This window comes from Rissa tridactyla, chromosome 22 (genome assembly GCF_028500815.1).
Source record: "Rissa tridactyla isolate bRisTri1 chromosome 22, bRisTri1.patW.cur.20221130, whole genome shotgun sequence".
Lineage (NCBI taxonomy): Eukaryota > Metazoa > Chordata > Aves > Charadriiformes > Laridae > Rissa > Rissa tridactyla.
In genome coordinates this window covers 2,104,296-2,128,349 of record NC_071487.1, presented here as the reverse complement: position 1 = coordinate 2,128,349, position 24,054 = coordinate 2,104,296, and the positions used below count along the sequence as shown (strand labels likewise).

Here is a 24,054-nt window from a genome sequence, read left to right as displayed (position 1 = left end):
GGGACGCTCCGCACCGTGGGACGTCACCCTCCCGATACAAAGCTGGGGAAGAGGATGGAAGCCGGGGCCGGGGGGGATGTTCGGAGCGACGGCGTTCCCAAGTCGGGATGGAGCCCGGCTTTCCTGGGGACGGCGGTGGGGAGCGGGGAATGAATTCCTCGTTTTGCTTCGCGCGGTGGCTTTTGCTTTACTTATTAAACGATCTTTATCCCAACCGGGGAGTTTTCCCACTTTTACTCTTCCCTTTCTCTCCCCCATCCCACTGCGGGGAGGGCGGGGGGGGGTGGGCAGTGGGCGAGTGGCTGCGCGGGGTTTAGTTGCCAACTGGGATTAAACCACGCCAGGAGCCCAGGATACGGGATCCGGGGTGGGGGGGTGGGTAGGAAATAACCGGGATTTGGGGGTGCCCGGGCGAGGGGCTACCTGGGGTCTGGCGTAGCAGTGGGGCAACCAGTTTAGGGGGTACCCGGGGTGGGGGGGGCGTAACTGGGTAGGGGGTTATTGGGCTGGGTGGGACCAATTTGGAAACCCTTTTCCAGCCCACCCCACCCCAAACCAGGGGTGCAAAGGGGCTGTGCCGGGGCCGGGAGCCGGCGCTGGCTCCTGGCAAACGCTTGGCCCCGCGGCGTCCGCAGCGCTCCAGGCTGTCACGGGACGTCCCGCTCCACGGCTGCCATTCCAGAGGGTGGTTTTGGCAGGGTAAGGAGCTGGCGAGAGGAGGAGGAGGAGGAGGAAGGTTACAGGGTGGGGAAGGGCTGCGAGCCCACCGCTCCCGGCCCCACAGAGCAGCGTCGTGGTCCGGCCGTCGCAGGGGCCGGTTTTTCGGGAGGCTGGTTTTTCAGGAGGCCGGGAGCGGGGCCGAGCCAGCGCCCGTCTCCGCCGCTCCTGGGGAGAAATTTGAAACTCTCTTTTTATTTTTGAAATTCTCTCTTTTTTTTTTTTTTTTGAAACTCTTTTTTTTTTTTTCCAGGAATTGCACTAAAAATCTTGGGTTCTTTTTTTTTTTTATAATGCTTTTCCTGCTGGTGTTTTTCGGCAGGATAACATTCCCCAAGGAAAGGCAGCACCAACTGGTCCATCGCGGCCACGAAATCCCAAATCCCCCCCCACCTTGGAGGGGGGGGAACGGGGAGAGGCGCCTTCCCGGGAGCCCTCCCTGCCGCTGTGGGGGGCTGGGAGGAGATGGGGGGGCATGGGATATGGGGTATGGGATCGCGGGATGCGACATTTGGATATGGGATATATGGGATGGGATGCAGGATGCGGCTGTGGGATGTGGGATGTGAGGTATAGGATGAAGGGTGCGGGGTGCGGGATGCGGGATACGGGATATGGGATGCAGAATATAGGATATGGGATGTGGGTTGTGGGATATGAGATATGGGATGTGGAATATGGGACATGGGATGCAGGATGCGGGATGCAGGATATGGGATATGGGATGCAGAATATAGGATATGGGATGCGGAATATGGGATATGGGATGCTGGGTGCAGGATGTGGGATGCAGGGTATGGGATATGGAATATGGGATATGGGATGTGGGATATGGGATACAGGATGCAGGACGTGGGATGTGGGATGCAGGATATGGGATGCAGAATATAGGATATGGGATGTGGGATGTAGGATATGAGATATGGGATATCAGATATGGGATACGGGATGCAGGGTATGGGAATATAGGATATGGGATGCTGGATGCGGGATATGGGATGTGGGATATGGGATGCAGGATGCGGGATGTGGGATGCAGGATACGGAATATGGGATGCAGAATGTGGGATGCAGCATATGGGAATATGGAATATGGACTATGGGATGCTGGATGCTGGATGAGGGATATGGGATGTGGGATATGAGATATGGGGTACCAGGTATGGGATATGGAATATGGGATGCAGAATGTGGGATGCGGAATATGGGGTATGGGATGCAGGATATGGGAACATGGAATATGGGATATGGGATGCTGGATGTGGGATATGGGGTATGGAATATGAGATGTGGGATATGGAATATGGAATGCAGAATGTGGGATATGGGATACGGAATATGGGATGTGGGATACAGAATATGGGATGCAGGATGCGGGATATGGAATGTGGGATATGGAATATGGGATGCGGGACAGGGGTGTCACCCTGCAGCTGGGGATGTCACCGCACTGCACACCGAGCTGATCACCGGACCAACCCGAGTCCTGCCCGGAGCAGCCCAGGCCAGGTGGGAGCTGGGGGGGTGCTGGGGGGGCGGATCCTGCAGTCACGGTGTTTCCACAGCCAGCTGGGTGCTGGTGTCACCGTCCCTGCCACCGCCACAGTGCCGGGGAGCCGAGACACCCGCCCCCCACCCCCGGCACCAGCCACCCAACCCCAGGGATGCTCCGGCCGCATCCCGGCCCCCCCGGAGACGGCGGCCACCGCCTCACCTTTCCTCCCCCCAGCTCCAGAAATAGCTGTTCCACTTGGTATTTTTATTCCGCTGCTTCATGTGATATAAAAAGCGATGGCTGCGAAATCAAAAACACAAAATATTTACCAAACTTCAAGTTTTTGAGTCAGATTTTCAGCATCTGGAGAATTCAAAGGCCCTGGCAGCTTCGGTGAGCTGTCAGCGTAAAGGCTTTAAATATGTTGTTATTATTATTTATGGTCTGGAGCCTGCGGAGGTTTCAAAGGTTGCCAAAGGTTTCAAAAATAGCTTGAAAAACGGGAATGGATGTTTTTTCCAGAACCAGCTCACTTTGAACAGCAAGTTATTGAGATGCAACTCTTAAAAAAAAAAAAAAGAAAAAAAAAAGAAAAAAAAAAAAAGTATATATCTAAAAAGCAACTGGGAGAGGAATGTGCATCGCCGAGGGCTGCCCCGAAGCCGTCCCAGCACGGTGAAGCTCAGCCATCCCCGTGGCATCCCGGCTCGGGCTCGCTTCGGAAAGCAAGTGTTAGTGTTCCGGGCAGCCCCTCTCCCTTTTCCTACTGTTTTCCCCCAGATCCCAGCTTCCAATGGCCTCTTTCCCCAGGGACACACAGCAATAGCCCCCGGTGCCCCCAGCTTTGGGAGGGGTGGGAGGGGAATCTCTCGCCTCTGGCTTGTCCGTGTTCGAGCACCGTTTGTTTTCCTCCTCGGGCAGGTTGTCCGGAGGGAGCGCCGGGAGCAGAGCAGCTTCTCTTGGCCAGACGGCCTGGAATTCGGCAGCTGGATCCGACCCGGCCTCACCATCGCGGCAGAGACGGGGACCTGGCACCTCCCCTGTCCCCCTGGGGCCAGGCGCCCCGAGATGCTCTGGATACCCGGGGATGCTCTGGATGCCCAGGGATGCTCCGGATACCCAGGGATGCTCCATTTTGAGGTCCCCAGGGATGGTCCAGGTTGGGGTCCCGAGGAATGCTTGGGTGTGGAATCCCAGGGGATGCTCTGGCTGCCTGAGGATGCTGCGGCGGCCTGAGGATGCTCCAGTTTGGGGTCCCTGGGGATGTTCTAGGTTGGCATCCCCAGGGATGCTCTGATTTGGGGTCCCCAGGGATGGTCCAGTTTGGGGTCCCCAGGGATGCTTGGGTGTGGGATCCCTGGGGATGCTCGGGCTGCTTGAGGATGCTCCGGTTTGGGGTCCCCAGGGATGTTGAGGTTTGGAGTCCCCAGGGATGGTCCAGTTTGGGGTCCCCAGGGATGCTCTGGCTGCTTGAGGATGCTCAGGTTTGAGGTCCCCAGGGATGTTCAGGTGTGGGATCCCTGGGGATGCTCCGGGTGCCTGAGGATGCTCAGGTTTGGGGTCCCTGGGGATACTCGGGTTTGGGGTCCCCGGGGATGCTCCAGTTCAGGGCAGGACATGGAGGAGACACCTCCTCGCCCTCCTGGGGCCGGAGTCCTGGGCAGGATGCGGCCCCTGCAGCAGCCGCGCTGGGTGTGGTGTGAAGGAGCGACGCCAGCGAGGAGGGGGAAGGTTTCTGGGCTGGGGGGGAAGGTTTCTGGGCTGGGGGGGCAGGTTTCTGGGCTGGCGGGGGGCCGGGGCCAGCACGCAGGGGCAGCTCCTGCCGCAGCGGCGATGCTCCGTGCCCCGCTCAGCCCTCACCCCACGGCTTGGCCCCAGGGAGGTGGTGGGGCAGTGTGACACCCCCCCCCAGCCCCTCGGGGGGCACTGAGAGGAGGGTCCCGGGCGGGCGCAGCGCCTCTGCTTTTCCCTTTCATCGCTTCCCTGTTCCCTTTCAGCCTGAAACGTGGGTTTCTCTCCTATTTTGGATTGGCTTTTTGGGCTGGTTTCTTTTATTATTTTAAATTAGGCACTGTCATTATATTTTCCATTATTTTAAAAAAAAAAAAAAAAAAGAAAAGAAAGAAAAGCGAACAGCTTCCCAAGGCCTTTTCCAGCTCCCGGCTGCTGCTCGGAGCGGCTTTTGTTCCCGGCCAGCACCGGGACGTGCTCGTGGGGCTCAGCGCGGAGGCACCCCCCTGCCCTGGTTTCCCCCTCCCCATCGGCCCGGTGGGGGTTTTGGGGGGATGCGCCCCGATACAGGGGTGCTGATGGGGAGGAGGGGGGCGGAACTGTGCGAACAGCAGCTTCAGCCCCACCGCAGGGGCCCCGGCAGCACCGAAGGACGTGCCGATGTGCCGGCACACCGTCCCCGCTCATTTACGTTGGGCTGCGGCCATCCCTAATTGCTGGCGGGATGGGACGGGAGCTGCCGGCTCCCGGGCTCCTTTTTCCCTTCCCCGCTTTGCTATTCCCTTTTGGCCGGGGGCCGGGGGGTAACAAGAAGCAGCTGAGCCCGTCCCAGCCCGGCTGCCCCCACCTGCCTTTCTCATCACTGCGGGAAGCTGCATCCCGCCGGGAGCCATCCCGGGATATTTCCATCCCTCTTTCTGCCTCCCCGGGCATCGTTGGAGGCTGGATGGGTGCGAGCGGAGAGCGGGGCGGCGTTGCCACCCCGAAACCCACGGCCAGGACCCACCGCACCCCATCGCTCACCCAAAGCCATGGCGGGGGGGGGGCAAGGGGATCCTCGCTCCCACCTGCCCATCATGGGGCATCGCCCACGCCAAGGGGCTAAAAAGGCCGAAAAAAAGGGTAGTTTTGCCCCCAGAGCTATTGCGTTATAGAAAACCCCTTTGGACTCTCCATCCCGCAGCCTGTGGGTCCGATGCGGGGTCCCCACGGGGCTCCCCCCCCGGCCCCAGCCCCCTGTGGAGCGCCGTGCCGGTGGTTTCTGCTGACGATTACAAGAATTAGAGAGAAAAGCGTCGCAGCTGGCGGCCTCGGACACTCAGCAGGGGCTGGACCGCGAGGCTCAGCATCTCCTGGAAGCCGGGAGGGGCCGGGGGGGTTATTTTGGTACCCGATGATGCTCTGCGGCACACGGGGAGGGGTGCGGGTCCAGCCGGCCCCAGCCAGCGCAGGGGGGCATTCGGGGCCAGGATCGGGACCAAGGGGCTCCTTGTCCCCGCGGTTGGAGAGTGCGGGACCCTCGGGACGGGGTCTGTGGGTTCAGCTCCTGCACAGATGGTCCCACACCTGGGGGGGGGGAGCAGCAGGAGGATTTTGGCTGCAGCTCCCCACCCCCAACCCGCCCCCCCCGCCTGCAACCCAGCCCCTGACCCCGGGCGGGTTTCCAGCCCTTGGGAATGTGGGGCTGGGCTGGACACCCACCACGGACCTCCCGCAAAGCCGGTACATCCCTCAGTGTGGGTGCCCCCGGCTCCTTCTCCATGTCCCTGGGATCGGGGGGAGCCCCTGGCCACCCCCTTGGCTCTCCCCGGTCCCCATCTGCCCGCCGGAGCCCCCCATGGCACGACGCTGGAGATCCCAGCCGGTACGGGGATGGGATCCCTCGAGACGGAGCGGGGCACAGCGGTGAGCACAAGGGGCTGCAAACGGGGGTGTCCGCCCCCCACCCCCACCCCCCCTCCGGCTTTGCCTGACTGCTTTTTGTCCTTTTTTTTCGCCCCATTTTATTTCCCCGACGCCATAAATAGCCGCAGAGCGGCAGGAGCTGCTTCCATCTGCCCTGCCTGCGCCGCTGCCTGCGGCCAAGCCAGCCAGATGGTGGAAAACAATCCTGCCCGCTGGCGCTCCCCCCGGCCCCCCTCCCCGGTCCCCCCATTCCCGCTGCCGCCAGCGGTGCCCACGGGGGAGCATCCACCGGCCTCCCCCCTTCTCCCGGTGGCGGGGGGGACGTGGGTCCCGGTGGGGGGCAGCTCCCAGCACCCAGGGACACGCAGGACCCCGGGGCGGGCAGCACCCGGGCTTTGAGGTGGGGGGGGAGTGGGGAGTGGAACCCCCATCGTGGGGGTCCCAGCGTTGCAGGTGCCCCCTCCCACACTGCTCCGCCGCGTCGCCCGCCCCCGTGTGGGTTCCCCATCCAGGCGGGATGGGGAGAGGGGCCTGGATTTGGCCACTGGTTTGGCAAACAGCCCCCCCCCCCCACACACACACACACATATACCCCCGCCCTCGCTGTCCCCCCGGGTGCCCCGTGTCCCCTTTGATCTCGCGAGCGGCCGCATCCAGTATAAGGGTGAAAAAATGCCGCACCACGGCCAAATCGTGTTGTAAAAAGGGAAACGTTGTCCCGGGAGCAAGAAAAGGTGGTTTGAGGGGGCGGGGGGGGGGGATTTGGCCCCGTAAATGCAGCTTGTTCCATTACAGCATCCGCCGGGAGCTGCGGGTGGGAGGGGGCGCGGGGAGGGCGGGGGGGGGAAACACACACACGCCTGCGAAACCCACCCAGCGCCACGAGCCCGGGGCGGGGGGACACGGACAGACGTCAGCCGGACAGACGGAGCCGTTGCTTTTCATCCTGGTTGGGGGTCACCCGGTGGGTGCCCAGCTCCTGCGTGCCGGGGAGGGGGGGGACCATGGGGCTGGATGGGTTCCCCCCACCACCACCACCACCCCACTCTGAATTCCCCCTCCCAGCTGCCACGTCCCCCATCCGCGGGGAGCTGGCGCGGTTCCCCCCGCACCGCGGCCAACCGGCTGAACCGGGACCAAGGCAAACAGGAGCCGCCGGGACGGTGCTACCGTGCGGGGTGGGAGGGGATGGGGCAGGATTTGGGGTGGTGGGACACACACACACACACACCCACACCCACACACACCCCCCCGGAGAAGCCCAGCAGCCAGGCGGGTGTACACACAACCATATATTTCGTAATAAATAATGTACAAATCCGCACGCGCCCTCGGTGCGCACCGGCACCGCTGCCGCGGGGTTGCATCCTGCCATGTCTTGCTCACCCCAGGAGCTGGGGGGTGTGTATGTGGGGGGTTTCCCTACTCTGGGGAGGGGGGTTTTGGGTTTTTTTTGTTTTGTTTTGTTTTGTTTTTTGGCCTGGGCTAAAGGCAGTTGGGGCAAAACACTCCCCGAGGGCAAAACAGCCGGGCGAGCGGCAGCAGGATGGGGCCCGGCCGGGCTTCGCGCTGGGTGACGGTTGCGGGGACGGAGAACGGCACCCCCAGGGATGCCACCGAGCCCCCGCGCCCGGCCGGAGAGCTGGCACCGTGGCCGGAGAGCTGGCACGGCGCCGTGCCGGGTCAGAGAGCACAGGGAAGGCTTTTGTGGAATGATCCACATTCATGGATGTGGATCCATGTGGAAGGATCCACATCCTCGGGGTTTCCCCCCCTCCCCCAAAAAGAAAACACCCCACGTTTCCTTGTGGGGTGCAGGGCAGGGATGCAGCCGGTGCTCCCACCTCCCGGCATCCTTGGCCACTGCCGGCACAGGCACAGGGGAGCCCTGCCGCCGGGCACGGGGCAAAGCACCAGGCAGGGGACCCCTTCCCATCCCAGCCCCTTCCCCTATTCGCTCCCACCCCCTCTTTTAATTCTTTTTTATTTAAATAATCCCCATGGGGCTGCGGCCCCGCTGCCGGCACCACCGGCACCGCGGTCCCCGGGGCTGAGCACCAAGAGCTGCCCCGCGTGGGGCTGGGGGCGAGGGCAGGGGCAGCACCGGAGGAGGAGGGGGGGGCTGGCGAGGCCACCCCCGCTCCCCACGTCCCGGTGGACCCCTGGCCCGCTGTCCCCCGGGGGCACGGCGGGGGGTCCCACTCCACGTGTCCCGTGTGTGTGTGTGTGTCCGTGTGTGTGTGTGTGTGTGTGTGTGTGTGTGTGTGTGTGTGTCCCCTCGGTCGTTATAAATGAGTGCGGGTAAAAGCGAGGGGGAAAGGGAGGGCAGAGCTGAGCCAGGGAGGGGGCACCGGGGGGGGGCCGTGGTGCTCACGGCTGCCCCCGGATCCGGCCCATCCTCCGCTGGCTGCTGGGGGTCCGGCGGGTGGCCGTGGGGCCCGGGGCTTGGGCGCCGGAGGCAAAGTCCATCACCTCGGGGGGAGCCCGGCGCATCTCGCCGGCCCCCATCTCCCGCCGGATCTCGGCCAGCGCCTCGGCGGGGGCCGTCAGCAGGCGCTGGAAGAAGCTCTCCCGCCCCGCCGGCCTCTCCTGGCAGGTGAAGGTGACGGCTGTGCCGGTGTCCGCCTTCATCTCCCGTGAGAAGCCGTCGGAGGTGCCATCGAAGCAGCGGCCGATGGCGATCTCCTTGGCCAACCGTGGGTTCTGGTCCGTCACCGTGTAGATGCCATAGTTGTGACCCAACGGGTCAACCGGTGCCAGCATGGTGAAGGCGGCTGTGTGGTTGTTCTCCGCCACAGGCGGGTGACGGTTCAGGTACTCCCGGAGGAGGCTGTTGATGGCCGTGCGCTGGCAGCTGCCCTGGGGGATGATGGAGACCAAGGTGCGATCCACCAGGCTCTGGTCAAAGAGCATCCCGCTGCACTTGAACTCCACGCAGGCACCCGAGGTGTTCTCCAGCAGCATGTCCCGCACGCTACGGGTGTCACGCAGCCCGTAGAGCTGCCCCCGGGTGCGGGGGTGGCTTCCCCCCACGTTACGGGACCTCACCATGTACTCCTGCGGCCCCTCGATCTGCACCTTGATGAAACAAGCCCTGAACTCCTGAGGGTTGGGCCACCATGAGAGGTAGTCACCGGTCCAGGAGGTCAGGTCGCTCTCCTTGAAGGGCACCACGTTGTACTCGTACTTGTCCACCTCCACGCGGTAGAAGCGGAGGTGGTTGGCGCTGACCGGCGCCTCCTCGCACTCCTCGAGGCTGCGGTAAGGGTAGATGGGCCCGTTGGTCTCATCAACGTTGTTGGGGTCAGGCTTGGCCACGTTGATCTGGAAAGCCGTCTTCTTCAAGTTGGGGTCATCGTGGTCCAACCGGCGGTAGCCCAGCTTGCCCAGGTAGGGTTGGGACACCCCAACGGCGTTGGGGTTGAGCTTGGGGCTGGAGGCCACGGCTTCCAGCTCCTCCCCGCCCAGCGTGGCGGTGACGTAGGCCGAGTAGGCATCGGGGCGCTGGCTGTCGCAGAAAGCGGGCAGGCAGGCACCGTTGGGACCCGTCACCACGCTGTCGAAGCGACCCCATGCCCGGGGGTTGGCGGGATAACCGGGCTGGGGCTCCAGGTTGATGAGGCTGATGACCACCCCTTCCAGTTGCTCGTAGGGGTTGAACTTCTCGTTGCTGTAAGCCCTGACCTTGACGAAGCAGCGACGGTCCTCTGGCACGTCCAGGTTGAAGAGACGCCGCTCCCGGATCTCCAGGTTCCCCACCAAGAAGGTCCTCTCCTCCCTCTTCCCCCGGCTCCCCCCAGCCGGCCGGAGGACCCCCTCCTCCTCCCACAAGCCAGTCTCGGGGTTCAAGGACCACAACTTCATCTTCTGCAGATGCTCCGGCATCCAGACCTGCCCCGTGTCCATCCTCACTTCCACCGGCCCCGTCTGCAGCGCCGCGCCACTCTCCCCTTCCCGAAAATCCACTGCGAACATGCCGTAGGTCCGCAGGGGGACGATCTCCCCCTCGGCGTCGGCGAAGCTGAGGTCGCTGGAGGCGGCGCCGGCCGTCGCCATGTCCCTGGGGTCTAGGAAGGTGACACTGGCTTTGACCGTGCCCTTGAAGACCTCCCCGGAGGGACGGAGGAAGGCGCCGGCGGGAAGGACAAGCTCCCCGACGGGCTCCCGGCCGCTCGCCTCCCCCAGCGGGATGGCGTTGCTCCGGTTGCCATCCAGCTCCACCGGCTCCTTCTTCCGCAGCATCTTGACCTCCTGGTAGACGGCACCACCGCGGCGGTTGAAGGGCAGGACCTTGACGGCATCCACGAACCTCTGCTGCCGGTCCACGAAGCGAACCACCAAGCGCTGCGTGTCCGGCGGCACCTCGATGGTGAAGGAGCCCTTGTAGCCGGTGAAGCCGACCTTCCTCCCGCCCAGGAAGATCTGCCCGAAGCGCAGGGGCTCGCCGGTGTCGGCCGCCGTCACCCGTCCCTGCACCAGGACGCGGGGCTGGGCGCAGGGTCCGCAGCCGCACTCGGCCACCACCTTGACGGGCAGGAGGGAGCCGGCGCAGGGGATCTCCCGCATCTCCATCCTCCGCACCCCGCAGCAGCGTCCCGCCTCCGCCCCACAACCCGACCGGTCGCCGGGGCCGCCGGCGCACGGGGTCGGGGGGCAGCGCCCCACGTTGTAGTACCGGGAGCCGGCGGCATCCTGCGGGCACTCGCTGGGCAACTCCACCAGGCTGGGCTCAGGCTCCGGCTTGCAGCTCTGCTGGCCCTGGGCTGGGGAGTGGGGGGGGGGACGATGACAAGGGGGGTTAGGGTGGCTGTCCCCACTTCACGCCCCATCCCGGGATGCTGCTGCCGCTAAGGAAGCCCACCCCCTTCTCACCCAGCACGGTGAGCTGGGCCGGTGCCGATTTGATGGCGCCCGCCTCGGTGCTGGCTTTGCAGTGGTAGGTGCCAGCCTGCTCCGGCGCCAGCCCCCGCAGCGTCAGGCGGCTGCCGTACCGGTGCACCTTCTTCTCCAGCATCGTCCCGTTGTGGTACCTACGGGGACGGGGACGGGGTCGGGCTCAGCGGGGAGGTGGTCGGAGGTGCCTTTTCCCCACCATCCCCAGTCCCGGCTTTCCGCTGCCAGACCCCGCTCACCAGTAGTATTTTTTGGGCACGGGGGTGCCCGAGGCTTTGCAGCAGAAGGTCACCTCCTGCCCGGCCACCCGCACCTTCGCCTTGGGGTGCAGCACCATGTAGGGCTTCTCTGCAGGGGAGGAAGGCGGCAGAGGGTGCAACGAGTCGCGGCCAACCCCCCCAGATCGCTCCCACCCCCCCAATATGCATCCTTCGGGGATGTCCCTCGAGGGGCACACGGCTCGTGTCCCCCCTGGATCGTTCCCACACCCCCCCCCCGGCATCCTTCAGGGATGTCCCTTGAGGGGCGCATGGCTCGTGTCCCCCGTCCCCCCCCCAGATCGCTCTCACCCCCCCACCATGCATCCTTCGGGGATGTCCCTCGAGGGGCGCACGGCTCGTTTCCCCCCCCCGGATCACTCCCACCCCCCCACACCATGCATCCTTCAGGGATGTCCCTCGAGGGGTGCACAGCTCGTGTCCCCCCCCCCAGATCGTTTCCACTCCTCCCCACCGCGCAGCCTTCAGGGATGTCCCTTGAGGGGCGCACAGGTCGTGTCCCCCCCAGATCACTCCCACCCCCCCACACCGTGCATCCTTTGGGGATGTCCCTCGAGGGGTGCATGGCTCGTGTCCCCCCTGCATTGCTCCCCCCCCCCGCCCCATGCATCCTTCGGGGATGTCCCTCGAGGAGCGCATGTCTCGTCCCCCCCGTCCCGATGCTCACCCAACCTCTGCAGCGTCACATGCGCCACCGCCACGCCAGACCCGTTGGAGACGATGGGTGCCAGTCCTGGGGCGAAGCCCTCACGGTGGGCGCTGATATTGGCGGCGGTGCCCTGGCACAGCCCCCCCGCTGCGAAGCGCCCGCGGGCATCGCTGCGGGCCACCAGCACCGGCGGGCGGCCCTCCAGGTAGATGCGGGCGTCCGGCAGCGCCGCCCCCGGTGGCGGTGACGACGGTGCCCTGCAGCGTGTGCCCGGGGCAGGCTGTGGGGCGACACGGCGCTCAGACCCCACGGCCACGGCCGGTGGTGGGGTTACGCGGGCGGGGGGCACCGAGGAGGGGGTACCCATGTCCCCGAGGGCAGGTACCTGGGCAGGGCGAGGGGGGGGCATTTCTGCACCTCGACGGGGCGGCCGGTGCATGGCACCTTCTTGGCTTTCTTGCAGCTCCGTCGTCGGACCCGCGTCCCGGCGCTGCCGCAGCTGCGGGAACAGGGGCCCCAGGCACCCCACTCCATCCACGCCGGCTCTGCGGGGGGAGACGCCGGGCGGGCATCGGGCACCGCGCTCCCCCCCACCCCGAGCCCCCCGGGGACACGGAAGGGTCTCCCCACCCTGGGAGGCTTCATCTGGCCTCCCGTGCCCGGCCAGCCCCGGCTCAGCCCCCGCGCACCCCCGCCAAGCCATTTTTACCAGCGCGGCCTCTGTTATCGCAATTACGCCGACAACGCGCGGCGGGTGGCGGGGGCCGGGAGAGGAGCCGGGGGGGGGGCTGGGGGGCAGGTGGGTGCCATCAGGGGTGTCGAGGTCCCTACCTGGGCAGGGGCCGGCGCTGCACGGCCGCCGCTCCACGGCTTTGCCCTTGCACTTCAGCTCCTTGAGGGCGGCCGCCAGCCGGGCGCTGACGCAGCGGCGGGTGCGGGTCTGGGTGCCGCTGCTGCCGCAGGCGCTGCGCGAGCAGGGGCTCCAGGAGGACCAGTGTGACCAGTAGATGTGCTCTGGCGGCGGGGGGGAAGGGGGGGATGACGACGCAGAGGCATTAACTGGGGGGGCCCACCGCCCGCACCCAGCTCCACGGGGGGACGCGTTGCCCCCAGGATGATGCCCAGCGCCCCGCACCCAGGGGGCGATCCATGGATGGGGGACGACGCCGCAGCAGCCGGCGGGATGCAGAAGGGGTGGGCGGGCAAGGGATGAGCACACCGATGGGTATGGGACCCCCCCGCAAAGTGCCAGCGGGGTCCGGGGAGGGGGGGACAGGCACTCACCCAGCGGGCAGAGGAAGCGGATGTGGTAGTTGGAGCAGGTCTTGCCCTGCGGCTGCTCCTTGTTGACGCAGCGAAAACCCTTCTTGGGGCTGACGTGCACCACCTCGCCCACCTCCTCGGGCAGCTCCCACTCGGTGGTGCGGGCCTGGATGGCCACCGGCCGCTCGCAGACGCGCCCGCGGTAGTAGAAGCGAATGGCCTCCAGGCTCTCGTAGTCGCCGTCCCCCCCGGGGTGGTCGATGTTGAACCAGGACGTCCACTCGGCGCCTCTGCCTGGGATGGAGCCAGCCCTCAGCGGGCGGATGGGGGAGCAGCCCCCCATCCCTAAGGGCCCCCGGGGTGCCACCGGGGCTGGGGACAGCTCGGGGACATCGGGGGCTGCGTGGGCAAAAGAGGAGGGGAGGAAGCGCGCGAGGATGGAGGGGGGGGATGGCACCGGGGGACGCAGCGTGGGAGCCTCGGGGAGCGCAGGGGGGGCACCACGTCCCTGCTGTGAGGGTCCCAGTGGGACACCACGGCGGGGGGAGGTGGCACCTCCCCGGCTGACACAGTGGGCATCGGCGGACACCCTTCGGGGTGTTGCGGCCATGGTTGCCCGACGACACGGTGTCCTGCGGGGGCTCGGGGGCAGCCGTACCTGCCGTGTCCAGGTCGAGCTCCGCCAGGCTGGGGGCTGCTTTCCAGGGCTTCCCCGCCGCGCCGCTCTTGCCCGGCTCCGAGTCGTTTTCCAGGGGCTCTGGGGGGGCGGGGGGGGGGGAAGCACAGGGTGAGACCACCCAGCGCCGGGGCACCCTCTCCCCAGGGCACCCAACGATGCCCAGCCGGTCCCTCGCCGAGCTGCCGGCACCAAAGTGCAGCGCAGCCAACGCCGGGACATGCCGTGTCCCAGCGGCCATGGGGACCCCCCCACCTTCAGCCCCCCAATCTCAGCCAGGGAAGGGGCTCAGGGCAGGATTTACCGGCTCCACGGGGCCAGGCTGGGGGGTGTCACCATCCCGGGCGGCTGAGGACAGGCTCCCGGATGGCCAGGGGTGGCCCGAGAGGTGGCCACGGCCGGTGCCCGCGTGGCGAGTGTGGCCACACCAGGGCCCCCGCCACGTCCACGCTGGGGAAATGCTGCCCGCGAGCTCGTCCCCGGGGGGTGATATGGGACAAGGAGCCAAGCCGGGGATGGGGGAGGGGGGGTGGGGGGGGGTCCATGCGTGCACCCGCCGCCCCGAGGCCACAGCACGAACCTGGCGTCACACCGAGCCCCAGCAGCCAAACTGGGAGGCGGCAGGAAATTGGGCTGTAAAACCACAGCCCCGGGGGGGGGGGACGGGGACGAGGGAGCTGGCAAGTGGGAGACGCTGCCATGGCACTGGCCGGCCCTGGTGGGCGGGGGGGGGGGGCGCTCACTGTGCACCCCAGGCAGTGGATGTCACCACGTCCCATGGGAATGAACCCCAGGGACCCAGGGTCTCCAAGGACAGCCCTGCGCCTCGGGTGGGTGATGCCGGGTGCTGCGATGGCGGGGTTCAGCCATGTGGGGTGGGGAGGGGACGGGCACAGGGAGCAGGACCCCAGTGCGAAACATGGCCCCTGGGGGCTGTCACCCACGGGCACTGGGCAGGATGCGGCCGAACACCCGAGGCACCCCCTGGACCACTGTGAGTACCCCACAGGCACCCCACGGTGGTGGGGGTGGGCACCGTCCCTCCGCCAGCAGCGTCCCACGGCAGGGGGACTCGACCCTGTCGCCTCCTGTCCCCTCTCCAGGTGGCAGGGAGCTGGGGGGACAGCAGGACCCATCGCAACCCCCGCTCCGCAGGTGGATGGAATTCGTCCCCGCACCAGGGACATTCCCGGCTCAGTCTCGCGGAGTCTTGCGGAGACCCCCGTGGGGCTTGGGGGGGCTTCAGCAACGGGGGTCACAAGCCCCATAGAGCAGCCGGGGTGGCCGAGGCAGCCGGGGCTTCCCACGGGTGCTCAGCCACCAGTGCCGGAGCGGGCAGGGCTGGCGGGGACACGGCGTGGGACACGTCCCCGTCCCTCCGGTGACATGGCTCCGGGGAGGGCAGAGCTGCCCTGAGCCTCGCCAACGCGTCCTCCCCCCGGGCAGGTGCCAGAGGGACCATCCCCGGCTGTCACCGCCACCCCCGGCGCACATCTGTCCCTGGCGCACATCTGGCGAGCGCTCAGCCCCATCCTGCCCCGCATCACCACCGCCAGCCCCCCAGGAGGGCAGGGATGCCCCCGACCCACGGCACGGACGGGTGCCCGCGCTGCGGTGGGACGACAGCCCCCGGCCTTACCTGTGGCCCCGGCACCGTGCAGGGCGGCCAGAGCCAGGAGGGCCAGCGCCAGCTCCCCCATGGTTGCCCGCACGGCGGCAGGTCGGCGGGTGACTGGGAGCGCGGCGGGACCGTGGGTCTATATATGAGGCCTTTCCCCCTCGCGCCGGCAGACAGCAGCAACCGGCTCCTGGCACGCGGGGCCGTCGGCTGTGCCGGGGCTGGATCGGTGTCAAGAGGGAAGCGGGAAGGAGCCCTCCCCGGCGAGGCGGCCGCACGCTGCCGCTCACCGCTCCAGCCCGGGAAACTTGAGGGTTTGTTTTTGCAAAGCTGCTAAAATTGGATGCACTCGGGAATGCAGAGGGGAGGGAAAGGGGGGGGGAAAAAAAAAAAAAAAAAAAAAAAAAAAAGCCGAGCGAGCCCGGCCTCGGCGCTCCTGCGGTCGGGGTCGGGGATGCCAGCGCTCCCCCTGGCACCGGCTGCCGTGGGGCACGGCGGGCTGGCGGGGACGGTGGGCGCCCGCGCCGTGACCCGGCTCACGTGGGTGTGCCGGAGCCGCCCGCGTCCCCACGCTGAGCTGGAGCTGAGGCCGTACAGAGCTCGGTGCACCCATGGCCCCAACTGCCCCCCCCCCCCCCCCGAGCTGCAGGAGGCAAAACACCCCTCGGCGCTGGCATGTGATGGCGAGGAGGGGGCTGTGATGGGGTGGGGCCCCCCCCCCCACCAGGGTCACCCCCCCACTGCAGCTGCCCCGGGTTGGGGACCGCAGCCCCCTCCCGCAGCCCGGCCGGCGGAAATCCCGGCGCATTCCCTGCATTCCCCGGAACTCCGGCTGCACCGAGCTCCCCGGGGCAGGGGGGAGGCAGCCCCCTGCGCTGCTGCGGGGTCACGAACACCTTCTCTGCTGGGACAGGTGGGGACGGGCCCCAGCGGCGGCTCGTCATGGCTCTCCCTGTTAATTAGAGACCCCAGAGCGTGGGGGCTGCTCCCGCGACCCTTCCCCGAGCGCAGGGTGGGGGTTCAGGCTCTGGGGAAAAGCGGCAGCACCGGGGACCCTGCAGCCACCCACGGGACCCCGACGGCTGCCCGTGTCCCCATGGGAGGGGTGACAGAGGAGGTCACACTGGTCCATTCCCCCATGGGATGGGTGACAGAGGAGGTCACACCGGGTCTGTCCCCAAAGGCAGGTTGGTGACAGGTCCCAGGGGACACGGCACGGACATGGGGTGTGGAAGCGAGTCCACCGAGGCCACCGTCCCCTTGCCCCGCGTCCCCAGGCAGACACCGACCCCAGGGAAGAGCCGCCGCCATGCACTTTATTGCCGGGGGGCTCGCAGGGCCACCACGCACTCGGTGCCGGGGTACTCGGGGGGGTTGAGCTCGAACTTCTTCTGCACGTCGTAGGGCAGGAATCGCCCGGCCACGAAGTGCTGGCGGCCCAGGAAGCGGCGGGCGCACTGCTTGGGCGCCGAGAGCGACACCAGGACGTCGGGGCTGATGCCGCCGCTGCCCCCGGCCTCCGCGTCCCACCCTGCGACGGCGAGAAAAAGACACGGGGAAGGGGGTCAGGGGGCGGCCGTGGGGGGACGAGGTGCCGCCGGCAGCCCGGAGGAGGAGGATGCTCTGGGGGGAGGATGCCGTGGGGTGGCAGAGCTGGGGAGGGCAGAGGGAGGATGGGGTGCGTGTGTCGTTCCCCCCACAACGCCGCCATCGGCTGCCGCCGCATCCTGGCAGGGCGCGGGGTTTTTCTTGGTGGGGATTCACCGGCGGCCGTGCCGAGGGCTCCTGTTTGCTCCTGCGGCGGGGGGCGGGGGGGGTTTGTGATGGCAATTCCAGGCCTGGCCACCAGACACCCGGGTGTTTTCAAATTACATCATGTCTCAGTTCGGGGAGTTTGTTATTTACCGTGGATGCCCTGAGGGTGTCCGCTGCCAGCCCCGGCTCCCGGCAGGGATGCTGCCAGGCTCGGACGGGGGGGGGGGAAAGCGGGCAGAGCAAGGCGGGGTGGGGGGGTCCCCGGGGCTGTCCCCACCCTGGGAAGGCACCACGGGGGCTCCCCCCAGGCGCTGAGCCCAGGGTGACGACGCCGTGCCGGGCATGGGGACAAGCCTTGGGGGGGGTCCCATCCTGCCCGGGGGCGGGAGGGGGGGGGTCGCTGAGCACCTGAGGGCACGTCCAGGCTGACGATGGGGATGCGGACGTGCTTGAGGGTGGCCAGGATGGCGGCGCAGGGCTCCCTCCCCTCGCCTGCCTCCCCCTCGGCGCCCAGCACCGCGTCCACCACCGCGTTGTAGGCGTCGTTGATCAGCTGCACCTAGAAAAAGGGCGGGGGGGGGGGGGGGGGGGGGGGGGACACACACAAGGTGGGCAGCGGGTGGGGTAGGGGCATGTGTCCCCCCGGCCACCCCGCCATGGGACGGCCACCGAGCCCAGGCAGGGGATCCCGGCTTCCTGCAGAAATAGACTCACCCAGGAGCTACTGCCAAAAAAATCCACCACCCCCCTCCACCTCCCCCCCCAAAAAAACAAAAAAAAGCCGGGGAAGGGGTGGGGGGGACGCGGGGCGTGATGGCGGAGCCCGGCACGCCGAGACGCGTGGCCCCGGCCAGGCCAAGGCTTTCGGGTCACATTCCTCCCGCCGAGCACGGCCCTTCCAACAACAACAGAGCCGGTGGCTGGCGGGGCCGCGGCGGCCGCCGCTGGATTTCATGGCATCCCCGGGCTCCCAGCAGAGCCGGGGGCGGGCGGGGAAGGAATAAAAAAAAAAAAAACGACAAAACCAACAAAAAACCAAACCCAAAAAGAATAATAAACTCAACCACGTCAGCCGGTGAACGCGGCGGCTCCCGGGGCGGGGGGGCTCACCTCGGTGGGGAGGTAGGAGAGGAAGGGGATGTCCATCTTCTCGCACTGCGTCGTGAAATCCCGGTACAGGGGGTCCGGGGAGCGTTTGGGGTAGAAGATGGTGGGCTCATAGTCCTGCACGGTGGAGAGCGGGGATGCGGCGTTGGAGCCTGGCACCACTCAGGGATGAGGAGGAGGAGAAGGAGGAGGAGGAAGGGAGGGAGATACCTACAAAGATGCGCAGGTGCCGGGCGCACACCAGCCCGATGGCCCCGTTCTGTGCCGGGCCACACACCACCAGCACCGTGGGCTGCTTCCGCGGCAGGGACGGCAGCGGGAAGGCCTGGAGAGAGGAGACGGGGACACGGCACCGCCACCGGGCCCCGTCCCCTTGGGTCAGCCCTGGGCATGGCACCCGGGGACGGGGCAGGGACAGGGGGACCGGGGCTTGAGGGCAGATGGACCCGCGGTGGTACCCAAGGTGGGATGGGGACGGCACCCACGGCAGGATGGGGACGGCACCCACAGAGGGATGGAGATGGCACCCATGGCAGGACAAGGCCCGCACTGAGCTGAGAATGATGCCCATGGTGGGATGCGGATGATGCCCACAGCTGGATGCCGACAGTGCCCACGGTGGGATGGAGATGGCACCCACAGCAGAATGAGGATGGCACCCACGGCAGGACGGGGATGGCACCCATGGCGGGACAAGGCCCACACTGAGATGAGGATGATGCCCAAGGTGGGATGGGGATGGCACCCAGGGCATGACAGGGCCCATAGTGGGATGAGGATGATGCCCGTGGTGGGACGCAGATGGTGCCCACAGCTGGATGCCAACAGTGCCCATGGTGGGACGGGGATGGCACCCACAACAGGACTTGGGTGGCACCCAGGGCAGGAGAGGGGCCGTAGGGGGATGAGGATGATGCCCACGTTGGGATGCAGACGGTGGCCATGGTGGGATGAAGACGATGCCCAGGACAGGGAGGATGCCCGCGGCGGGACGGGGCTCCCCGCCAGCCTGCAGGGAGGCGGCCGCACGCTCCACATACCAGCAGCCTGCAAAGGGAGGCTCTGTTTATCCGTTGACGGATTTTTTCCTGCTCCCGGAGCCTGGCTCCTGGTCCCATCCAAGCGCCAGAGCCCCGCGCGGCACGGCCTGCTCGCAGCCGCCGGTGCGCTGCACAAAGCCACGCTCGCCTGGCCCTGGCCCTGCCCCAGCGCTGGCCACGCTGCCAGCTGCCGTGGGGCTTCTGGGGACGTGCTGGGAGGGGACGATTCTGGGGACACTGGCTGGGTGGGGGGAATACCCCGGCTGGGGTCCATGGATGCTCTCCAGCCCCACGAGGAAGAGGAGGATGCTCGGCCCCATGAGGATGCTCAGACGGGGCTGGCGACGGAGACGGGGATGCTGCGATGAGGGGGGTCCCCGGAGGGACGGGCAGCCCCACGCTGTGGGACCGGGACCAGCCCTGTCCCAGAGAGGCTCCAACACCCCAATATTTCCCCTCCTGGGGCAGCTCCTGCGCCCTGGGAGAAGGAAGGGGAGGGCAGGGCACGGTCCAGACGCCTCCGACGGAAAAGCTGAGGCGGGCGGGCGCGGAGCTCGCCGGCCTCCCAGGCACAAAGCTGCCCTTGATGCTGCACCTCTCGCCCACGCTGCCTCCTCCTCTCCTCCTCCTCCTCCTCCTCCTCCTCCCATCCTGAACCAGCACTCAGGGTGCCCAGCAGCGGGAGAGCGTTGCCAGGGCACGGGGAGCCCCCCAGCACCCCCGGGCAAGGGCAGCCACTGCCTTTAACAGCCCAGGAAAAGGCTGAGCATCCCCCTCCCGCGGGGGGTGTAACCCCCAGCCCCGGGGGAGCCCCTCCACCCCCGGGGAGATAACGACGGGGAAGGGGGGGGGCTGAGGAACGCAAAAAATCCCACCCGAGGGCGGCTGCAGCCCTGGCACGGCCGCAGCGTCGCTCCCCGATGGCTCTGGCTGTCCCCCGTCCCCACAGCTCAGTGTGGGGCAGGAGGGGGTCCCGGCCGGGGTGGGAAAGGCCACGCCGGGGGTGGGGGGACAGGATGGGACGCGGGTGGGAGAGCAGCCGTCAGCGAAGCCCCCGGCCCTGGCAGGGTGTCCCCAGCCCCCCTGGCCGCCTCACCTTGGTGACGGCCATGGCGCAGGCATGTCCCCAGATCTCGATCAGCTGCTGCCGCCCAAACCGGTAATCCTCCAGCAGCTCCTTCTCGATGGCCTCCGCCTCCGCCTTGCTGCGGGGAGGTGGGGGGGGGAGGTTGGGGAGCAGACAGCAGTGAGGACAGGACGGGGACGTCCCCCCCCCATCCCCGGGATGTCCCCAGGGTGCGGGGCAGGGGGATGCTGGAGGGGGGGGGGTGGTGTCGGGGGCTCGCAGGGGTCAGGGTGGGCACAGCCAGCGGCTCGAGGCCGGGGACGTGCACGGCCGGTAGGTTTGGGGCCCGTGGCCGCGGGGCGGGGGCCGTGTTCCGTGCGAGGCACGGCGCTGGCAGCGGCCCCGGGGGCGCGCGGGGCTCGGGCCGTTATGTAAAGGCGAACAATGCTGCGGTTGTTCCTTCGCTGCCGAGCCCCGAAAGTTGGCAGGGCCGGGGAGTCTCCAAATTGGACAATAATTGCTCACATCTGTTGGCTCACCTGCGCCGCCGATGGGAACAGCGTGTGCCGGACCCCACGTGCCGCCGCCGCCGCGCGTCTTACGGAAGGGACGGTGAAATCCAGCCCCCGGGAGAGGCCAGAGTCGGGATTCCGGGGGCCCAGGGGTGAAATCCCGCAGCGGAGCTGGGGTGCCCCAGCCATGGTGCCGTTTTGGGGGTACACACTCACCCCTGGCTCGGTCCCCGCCGCGGGGAGGGGACCCACCGGCCCCCGCCACGTGCAGGAATGGTGTGGTGCTACCGGCCCTGGGAGCTGGAGGGGTGACGGGGCCACGTCCCTGGCTGTGGGGTGGCCCCCACACCGTCCAGGGTGACCCCATGGATGAGCCACGTCCCCTGGGTGTCCTGGCAGCCCCCAGAGCCCCCATGTCCCAGCAGACCCCGTACCACGCTGTCCCCTGGGTGTCCTGGCAGCCCCCAGAGACCATTTAGACGTGACACCCCCCGGCCATCCTGGCTGACCCCAGCCCACCCCCTGGGCATCCCGACAGACCCATAGACCCCCACAGTCCCCCCCCTGCCCTGCTGACTCCGGCAGCCCCCACAGACCCTACAGCCCCCACCCCTGTCTGTGCTGACAAACCCCATTGACCCCACGTCCTCTGGCTGTCCCCATAGACACCCCCCCTCCACCCCCGGCATGTCCTGGAAGATCCCACAGGCTCCCAGTGCCCTGGCCATCCTGGCAGAACCCCAGAAAAACCTCATCCTGCCCCATCCCATCCTTTCCCATCCCATCCTACCCTTTTCCATCCCGCCCCATCCAGTCATTTCCTGTCCCATCCATCCTGTCCCATTCATCCCATCCTTTCCCATCCTGCCCTTTCCCATCCCATCCATCCCATCCTGCCCTTTCCCAACCCATCCATCCATCCATCCATCCCACCCCACCCCATCCCATCCAGTTGTTTCCTGTCCCATTCATCCCATCCTATCCTTTCCCATCCCATCCCAGCCTACCCTTTCCCATCCCATCCAGTTCTTTCCTGTCCCATCCATCCCATCTGTCCCATCCCAGTCCCCAATCCTTTGGTGCCCTCTAGTGAGTCCCAGCCCGGCCCCAGCCCCACAGCAGGCTCCTGTGGGCAAAGAAGGGGGAAAAGGGGCCAAATCCAGCACCTGGTGCCCGCTCCCGTGGCGGGGCCGGGGGGGCCGAGCGGGCCCCAGCGCAGCTGTGTTGTCGGTCACCCAACCAAAGGCACGTTCCGGCTCTGACAAAATTCCCCGCGTCCGCTCCAGGGGAGAGCATTGTCCGTAATCGCTGCTGGCAGGGAAACCTGGGCCCCGGCCCGGGCTGGCACCCGCTGTCCTGGCACCGGCCCCAGTGGGGGGGGTACGGACGCATCCCGGGGCTCCCTGGGTCCTGGCTCGCTGCCCGCCCGGGGAGCAGCGTCCTCCCCGCAAACGCTCCGGGGCGCACGGTCGCTACCAGCCCTCCCCAGGCTTTGCAGTTTGGCTTCGCTATAGGGCCTGGGGATGCAGTGGGGGGAGGCGGGGGGAGAAAATGCTGCTCCCGTCCCCTGGGCAGGGGTAGATACCCCTCAGAGTCCAGGGGAGACCCGGTAAAAGCCCAGCTCGACCCAGCTCAACCCAGTTACCGGTGTGTCGCAGAGGGGACGGTGGATGGCCGGGGCGGCTGCTGCGCTGATGGGGCAGAGACTTACGGGGAGCGGGATGGAGAGGAGCCGAGGGGCTCGAGAGCGTCCCTCCTGCGTCCCCTCCCGTACCCTGGCACTGGGAGCAGTGCATCTGCATCCCAGTTCTGCCTCCGTGTCTCAGATCTGCATCCCAGCTCCACATCCCAGCTCTGTATCCCCCCTCTGCATCCCTACTCCATATCCCAGTTCCATATCCCAGCTCTGTATCCCCCCTCTGCATCCCAGCTCCACATCCTGGCTCTGTATCCCCTCTCTGCATCCCTACTCCATATCCCAGCTCTATGTCCCCCTCTGCATCCCAGCTCTGTGTCCCCCTTCGCATCCCTGCTCCATAGCCCAGCTCCATATCCCAGCTCCGTGTCCCCCTTCGCATCCCTGTTCTGCATCCCAGCTCCACATCCCATCTCTGTATCCCCCCTCTGCATCCCAACTCCACATCCCAGCTCCGTGTCCCCCTTCGCATCCCTGCTCCGCATGCCCTCTCTGTATCCCAGCTTTTCATCCCAGTTCCGTGCCCACTGCTCATCCCAGCTCACCTACGGGACCCCCCCGGGGTGCAAGCTGGTGGGGAGCGGGGGGGACACCGGAGGCATCAGCCCTTCCCGGGACCGGGATCCCCCCTCTCGCCTCCCCGCGCATCTTCCGGAGACATCCCTGCCGCAGCCATGGAGACCCGGGATGCAGTTGCTCTGGCAACCGAGGCTATTCGGGTACCAGTCCCCCCCCCCCCACCCCTTCACCCACCCCCGCAGCTCGGGGGGGTGCGAACACCCCAGGGGGGACCCGACAGTCCCGGGGGACGCGCGTGGGGACAGAGACACCGTATGTGTGTGCGTCCCCCCCCCCCCCCCCACCCCGGGAACATCAAAACGGGCAACAACCCCCCCGAGGAGGTGGAGGGAGGGGGGGGCACCGGACTCACCTGAGGTACCGGGGGGGGTCCCGGTTGGGGCCGGGTGCGGAGCTCATACCGGACAGCGCGATGGGGCAGCGGCGGAGCCCTGCGGGAGCGACGGCTCAGCGCTCCCCCCCCACCCCCCCCCCCGGAGCTTCTCGGTGCCGCCCGGGGGGAGGCGACTCCGGTTGCCCCCGCCCCCCCCCCCGCCTTCCCCGGGCTCGCCCCTCCGCCGGGAGCATCGCAATGCGATGCTCCCGGCGGAGGGGCGAGCCCGGGGAAGGCGGGGGGGGGGGGGGCGGGCCATCAAGGCAGAAATCACCCCCACGACCCCCCCACCTCGACCCGCAGGTTGGGGGGGGAGTAGCTGCCTGCACCCCACACTGACCCCGGGGAGCACTTTCCCTCCCCCGAGCGACAGGAATCGCTCAAAAGACTCCAAACCCACGATTTTTTGGTGTGCGTGTGTCCCCCCCGGCCCCCAGTAGAAGCTGCATCAGGGCCAACCCCCCCCCCCCCCCCCCCCCCAGACCCTGACACCGAGGGACAAGTCCCCACTGAAGGGGACAAACAGGGTTGGGAGTGCAGGTACCCAGCCCCCGAGCAACAGAAACATCTCAAAGTCTCAAAATCCGCGATTTTTTGCCCCCTCCCTCCCACCCCCCCCCCCCTCAACCCCGCATCAGAGCCCCCCCACCAGACCCTGACACTGAGGGACAAGTCCCCACGGCAGGGGACAACGGGGTCGT

At 67.1% G+C, this 24,054-nt stretch overlaps 2 protein-coding genes across 2 annotated transcripts; both read right to left on the bottom strand.

The window, feature by feature from the left end:
- Positions 1 to 8,218: 8,218 nt before the first annotated feature.
- Positions 8,219 to 15,307, bottom strand: CILP2 (cartilage intermediate layer protein 2). The gene is given in 11 exon segments (XM_054182091.1): positions 8,219 to 10,611; positions 10,721 to 10,878; positions 10,981 to 11,089; positions 11,687 to 11,903; positions 11,905 to 11,948; positions 12,054 to 12,072; positions 12,074 to 12,213; positions 12,500 to 12,682; positions 12,953 to 13,225; positions 13,590 to 13,688; positions 15,247 to 15,307. Coding segments are annotated over 11 exon segments (3,696 nt in total).
- Positions 15,308 to 16,541: 1,234 nt separating this feature from the next.
- Positions 16,542 to 23,379, bottom strand: YJEFN3 (YjeF N-terminal domain containing 3). The gene is made up of 6 exons (XM_054182317.1): positions 23,333 to 23,379; positions 20,224 to 20,332; positions 18,302 to 18,412; positions 18,091 to 18,204; positions 17,389 to 17,539; positions 16,542 to 16,756 (listed from the first exon to the last, which is right to left on the bottom strand). Exons 1-6 carry the CDS (start codon positions 23,377 to 23,379, stop codon positions 16,542 to 16,544), a joined length of 747 nt encoding a protein of 248 aa, XP_054038292.1.
- Between the last annotated feature and the right edge of the window lie 675 nt (positions 23,380 to 24,054).

Coding starts and splice junctions, on each gene's coding strand:
- YJEFN3 (XM_054182317.1), bottom strand. CDS start 23,379: ATGAGCTCCGCACCCGGCCCCAACCGGGACCCCCCCCGGTACCTCAG. Junction 18,413..20,223: donor GCGCCATGGCCGTCACCAAG/GTGAGGCGGCCA, acceptor TCCTCTCTCCAG/GCCTTCCCGCTGCCGTCCCT. Junction 18,205..18,301: donor CCCGGCACCTGCGCATCTTT/GTAGGTATCTCC, acceptor TCCACCGTGCAG/GACTATGAGCCCACCATCTT.